This window comes from Oryctolagus cuniculus, chromosome 3, assembly GCF_964237555.1.
Source record: "Oryctolagus cuniculus chromosome 3, mOryCun1.1, whole genome shotgun sequence".
NCBI lineage: Eukaryota > Metazoa > Chordata > Mammalia > Lagomorpha > Leporidae > Oryctolagus > Oryctolagus cuniculus.
This window is the reverse complement of record NC_091434.1, coordinates 183,999,453-184,005,452: the sequence shown is the minus strand read 5'-3', so window position 1 is coordinate 184,005,452 and position 6,000 is coordinate 183,999,453. Positions and strand designations below refer to the sequence as shown.

The following is a 6,000-nucleotide window of genomic DNA, read 5'->3' as shown; positions in this document are numbered from 1 at the left end:
CCTCACCCCTACACTGTCCCAGCCGGTACCTGTCTCAGAGGTCCCAGAGAGCCTGTCACCCGCCCCACATCCTGGCTGCCACCACCTGTCCTCTGCAGCACAGCCCCTCTACAATGCCCAGCCAGGGGCTCAGACTCTGGAGGAAACCAGATGTTCCCATGTGCCTAACAACCCCATGGCCACCCCAGAACTTGAGCCCAACTCAGCACTCAGCTCTCTGCTGGGGAGCCCTCCCCATCTCGCCCCACTGTGGCCCCTGGGCTCCAGTCGGCTTCCCTCACCTTCCCCATCCCTGTAGTCCCCATCTTCAAAAGCAGTGCTGGAGGCTTCCTAGTGGGCAAGAACTACTGGGCCCCCTGCCCCTCTGCTTTCTGAACACCCAACTCCTAGCTCTGCCCAAAACCTGCTGTTCACGCCCAACAGCAACCACCACAGGGGAGGAAAGGGCAGGGATTGCCCTGGTTGGATCCGCCACAAAACCTTCTCCCTGTACACAACTTAGGGCCCACAGATGCCGTTCAACCACATGCATGTCCCTGCCCTGGAGCCTCCCACGTCTTTGTGCTACACATCCTGAGAGGTATGGTCATCCTGGTAACCTACCACCATGATGCCCACCACATCCTGCACCCACCGGGCACCCTGGGCCACGGGGATCCCATCCTGTCACCCTTCCACCCACACTCCTGTGTCCCATTCCTCTAGCTCTCAGCAGGCACTTGACATTTCAGGCTCTGACAGACAAGCGTCTAGTTCTGCAGCAGGAATAATGACAATCACAAAGCAATGAATGGACTTCAGGACTCACCAGGCTGTGGGGGAAACGCTGGGAACTCTGCAGATAACACCATGTGCAGTTGCGAGGCTGGCCCTGCTGGTGGTAAGGGTGCTGCTGCTTCATTTTCTGATCATTCAGCTCAACTCACCTGCGGCTTCATTAACCACATTCACTTGCTCATGGTTTCAAGCCACTCCTAAGATGAAAACCAGTTCAACAGCCTTGGACCTGAAAACTCCAGCTGGCCAAAGTGGAAGCATCGTGCCACTCATTAGGAAAGTGCCAACTTCTCTGCCGTCTGCACATGCTGGTAACCAGGAAGGCTCCCACAAACTGTGCCATGAGGACACACAGCAAGCCACACTGTCCGTTCAGGGGTGAGCCTGGGTCTTGTGAGGTCTGAAACTTACTATAGATGGGGGCATTGCAGAAAATTCACAGAAAAGTAGAATTAAAAGGTAAGCTCATTTTGGTACAAGAAAATTTTGAAAATATGTATGAGAGGTCTTCAAAAAGTTGATGGAAAATGCATTATGAAAAAACTGTGCATTGTTTTCAGTAATTTTTTTGGCTTCAAAATAAACCCTCATATATGTATATGCATTGGGAGAAAAAATGCCAATATATAACTTTTACAAATTTTAACAAAACATATGATCATGTCACCATATTGCTAGGCCCCTTCCAAAGGCCCTCCCTCGAAGGGCAGCCACTGAGGATCCCTGAACCTTCGGCTTCGTCGGCTCCGTGATAAACCATGTAGAGCCCAGCCACAGCCAGTGACGCTGGCTCTGTCACAGCCCCACTGTGGTCTGAATATTTATGTTCCCCTTAAATTCCCATGTTGAAACCCAACACGACGGTGTTGGGAGGCGAGTAGGTTATGAGGGTCGATGTCTACACGATGGGGTTGGTGCCCTTATAAAGAAAGTCCTGAAAAAGAGTCTTGGGCCCCCTTCCACGATGTGAGGTGACAGAGAGAAGACAGCTACCTATGAGGAAGTGGGCCCTCAGAAGACACTGAATCTGCAGGTACCCTTGATCTTGAACTTCCCAGCCTCCAGAACTGGAGGCAGTAAGTGTCCACTGTTGACAAGCTATCAGTCTGTGGTACAGCAGCTCAAGCTAAGATCACCCACAACACCCCAAAAAGTGCCTTGTCCCAGCAGGTGCTCAACAGACAAAGAATGAGCCATGGTCTTTATCCAGTTCAGATAAATATTCTTTTATTTCCATACTCTTATGTGACATTTGCGGCACAGATATTCAATCTCGGGGGACATAAAACCCACACTTGGAGGGTGCTTGGAGAGGAGGCGTGGGCACTTGAGACCCAAGGGTCCTGGCAGGGGCACTCATCCACACCGCCTGCCAGGGTCAATGTGCTTCCTCTAAGCGATAGCCAACCCCCACCAGGACAAGGAGAACCCAGCAGGGCTTGGTGACACCACTTGATGCCATGACACAAGCCAAACAATGCCAGCGCCTAGGAGCATCCTGCAGAGCTCTCTGGATTAGTGCCAGAGCCACAAACAGAAGTGATGGTACTGCCCTCAGCCGCCCTCGGTCCCCCTCTACCCGTGGCCACTGTGTCATGCTGACAAACAGTAAAACAGAGGCCACAAGGCCCTGGAAAACAGAAGCACTGTAGAGATAGAAACTCGCAAAAATTAAAAGAAATCCATAAAATAGTGTATAGAACCCTGTGCCTGATGCCAATATGCAGCAAAGTCAACAAAGAGAATAAAAATACAACCCTAACACATTATTAAAAAGCAAAAATGGGCTCCCTACAATCACTACTGGCGAGTCCACTAGGGAGCCCAAAAGTGACTTAAAAGTGAAAACCCTTATCAGCAAAAGATTAAGAACACAACTTCATCGAAGTCCACATTAAACAGTTCATTAAAAGTTATTTTGTTTCTAAAAGAAAACCCCAAAAACCCAAACTCTCAAGCAGCTCTTGCGAGGCCTAACGGGCCCAGCAATGCTCACTATCGATTACCAAACAGAGAACCCAGGGTGGCCAGGATGGAGGCCCCAGCCACAGGCCTGCAGGAGGTCGAGTACTGGATGAGGTACTCAGGGTAGACCTGGTGCTTCTCAAAGACCACAAAGATGGACGGGTCAGACATGCTGTTCACGCAGCTGTCATAGAAGGCGTTGCTCTGGCCTTCCTTCACGGGGGGGCGGACGAAGGCCGCGTTGCCCCTGATGAAGTCGCCCACCAGCACCCGGGCCAGGAACATGGAGTGGATCTGAGAGTCAGACTTGCTGTAGTGGTGAGAGTAGGCAGCGTCGCGGGCAAAGTAGCTCCCTGAAATGACACACATGGGCTCCTCTAAGCACTAGAGGGAGAGGGGCCGGCGGCCTGCTGACGCAGAGCTGTGGCCTCTGCTCCTCTGTCACCCTCCTTCACGTTTCCCTCACAGAGAGGCCTCTGATGGGGCAGGAGATCAGAAGGGGCACATCACACAGACAGAAAGCTCAAGTTCCAAATCCATCATTCAAAACCTACAGGTCTCTATGCGCACTGCTGCTTAACCCGAACCTCAGTGCCCTCAGCTCAAGGGTGGGCATGCCCCACCTAGCCTCAGGGGGCAGCGTGGAAGTGCGCAAGATGCCACTGTGCAGCCCTCTAACAACACCAGCAGCCCACAGTGCCAGGCACGGAGCTTGCCAAGTGCAGACCTAGGACCACGTTCAGATGTGCAAACCCACCACTGGCGCTTGTCCCTTAGGCCCCAGATATCACCTTGTTGGGCTGAAAGTAAGGATAAAATTGGAATATGGACTGCAGATGACTCCATTTCCTAAGTCTGGCCACCACATTGTGGCTGGTTCTAGCAGAGAACATCTTTGTTCTTAGGAAGTGTTAAAGGGTGAGAAGCATGATACATGCCATCTACTTGCAAATGATGCAGAAAAGAGGTGATAAAGTCAACATGACAGAAGGTTAAAACTGATGAATGTAGGTAACATTTAACAAGTTAACAGATATTACTTTTATATATACACATGCACACATTACTTCTGCAACTTTCCTTTGAGTTTGGAATTATTTCTAAATAAAAATTTAAAAATAAGTTAAACAGGAACACACTTATTAGCTAGGATGACAACTTTCCATGACTGTGTCTCGGGTTTTCAGGTTTCTATTCTAAGGAAATCTCAAAGGTACAGTCCTGGGACTTTAACAGGGCTGGGCAGGTAGCCCCTCTTCTCTCCCAAACTGCTATCATCCTCCCCCCACCCCCCCACCCCGGGCCTCTGATCACAGGAGAGCAATATCCTGACTGGGCTGGGCCACCCTGTTCCTAGCTACACACAGCGGGAGCAGAATAAGAGTGGGTGTCCCCAGAGGACAAGGGTGTCCACACAGTGGGCCAGGCCGCCATGCTCACTGACTGAACCAGCTCATCACCTTAAGCTGGAGCCCCTCAGGCTCCCATCAGTTTGCCTTAAGACGGTTTCCTGGGCCCCAGCAAGGTGACATGGCTTCTGCTGGGGGGGGTTGTCCTCGCCTTACCCTTGCCATAGGAAGTGCCATGAAGGCCACAGACCCGCCAGTCAAAGTTCTGCTGGCAGATGGCGTCCACGAAGCTGGTGTTGGTGCCATGGAACAGCTGCCTTTCATCCACCGCCTTCCCTCCGTTTTGCTTCTGCATCTGCCCTTTTTGCCTAGAATTACGAAAGAATGTGTGTTGTGTGCAGGGGGCACGGGCCATCAGATATAGCCTATCTGACTGAAAAAGACACATTTTTGCCAAAGAGCAGAAGTGCCACAGACCTGCGATGCAGGGCCATGGGCCAGGAATGGGAATGAGGACAGAGCAGGGGCCCCGGATAAAGCAAAAGGGAAACCTCCCTTCCACAGCTCTGGGCCTCTGCAGGTTGCTCAGCTGCCAAAGCACAGCGCCTAGCAAGTGCTCCCCGCCTCCCCGCCCTGTTTCTGAGCGAGCTAAGCCCGGGAAGCGGGCAGCGGGAAAGCAGGAGCTGCTGGTCGGTGGGTCTCAGCAGTGGTCTCCCTGCTGCCGTGACCCTGACTTCATCCTTGTGCAGTGTGCAGGACGTCACCCCAGCCAAGGTGGGGACACACCAGCAGGCTCCAGCCTCCCACGGAAACCTGCCGTGGGCTCCTTCACACGGAAAAGCGACCAGAACATGCTGGGCCTCTGGCCCCAAAATGAGGCCCCTGCTCCCAGCCGCAACCTTGATCTCCTGCAGCTCAGGTGTCCTGAGAGAGGCAGAGGGAACAAGCCTAAGTAGTCATGACAGGAGTGGAAGCTCAGCCCCTCATCTCCACGAGGGCTGTGCTACCCCACACCCCACAGGAAGAAGTCAGGCAAAGCAGACACACAGCTCTGAGCACACAGCAGCAGGAGGCTTTTCCTGGAAGCCTGGGGCATGCCTGGTGAGCAGCTAGTGGGGTCAGGAGACATAGCCACCAGCCCACCAGGAGTGAGTCCCACGCACCACTGGTAAACTTCCCAGAGGGCCAGGTTCTGGACTCGCTCGATCTTCTGAACAGAGTAGAAGGGCAGTGTGCGGCTGAAGAGCTGACAGACCTTCTGATACTCCTCGGAGCAAGAGCGGAGGGCGATCTTCTGCAAGGAGCAACATGTTGACCAGGTTATCATCAGAGCGGACACGGATCAATCCCTTCCCAAGGCTGACAGCACAAGCTACAGCTGCAGAAGCAGGCAGGCAGTGCGATCACCCTCAGGTGTGAGCTCTGCAGGCCTCTGCAGGCACAGGACCCTGCAACTACCGCCATTTCCCTCTTGCTCACTGTGAAGCCTGCCCAAACGTGTGCCTGGGGTGTCTCTGCTCCGCTCTTCCTTTGCACAGAGGAGACAGTAGAGCCGTGAGATCCCAGGGCGGCTGTTCAGCGTGTCTGAACTCCTCCAGAGCTTAGCACATCCTGCCTGCACTACTGGAAACTGCATGTGCTTTGCACGGATTCCATGACAGGAGTCCTCTCAGGACAAGGATCATCAAGCTGTGAGCACCTGTCTGCCCAGTGCTTGGCAGGAGGCAGACGTGAAATGTCATTCGGGGTATCCTATGCAGACCAGGCATCGTGTAGGACATCAGCCTGCGTACTCTGCGGCGTTCAGCACAGCACTCATTGGAGGGCAGGCCCCAAACGCATATCGAATTGTCTAGTCGCCCGTCGCCTAGTATCTAGCACCTTCCAACAGGAATTCGTCCTCTAAATG

General features: G+C 53.1%; 1 protein-coding gene across 1 annotated transcript in view; it reads right to left on the bottom strand.

Annotated features, from left to right (window-relative positions):
- Window positions 1-1,978: 1,978 nt before the first annotated feature.
- PARP12 (poly(ADP-ribose) polymerase family member 12) overlaps window positions 1,979-6,000 on the bottom strand; it is a 41,632-nt gene continuing 37,610 nt past the window's right edge. Inside the window, exons 10-12 of the mRNA XM_051835660.2 lie at window positions 5,255-5,385; window positions 4,308-4,459; window positions 1,979-3,095 (exon numbers count right to left, since the gene is read on the bottom strand). Of these exons, the coding sequence (XP_051691620.2) occupies window positions 2,773-3,095; window positions 4,308-4,459; window positions 5,255-5,385 (606 nt within the window). The 3' untranslated portion in view covers window positions 1,979-2,772. The remainder of the gene's footprint in view (window positions 3,096-4,307; window positions 4,460-5,254; window positions 5,386-6,000) is intronic.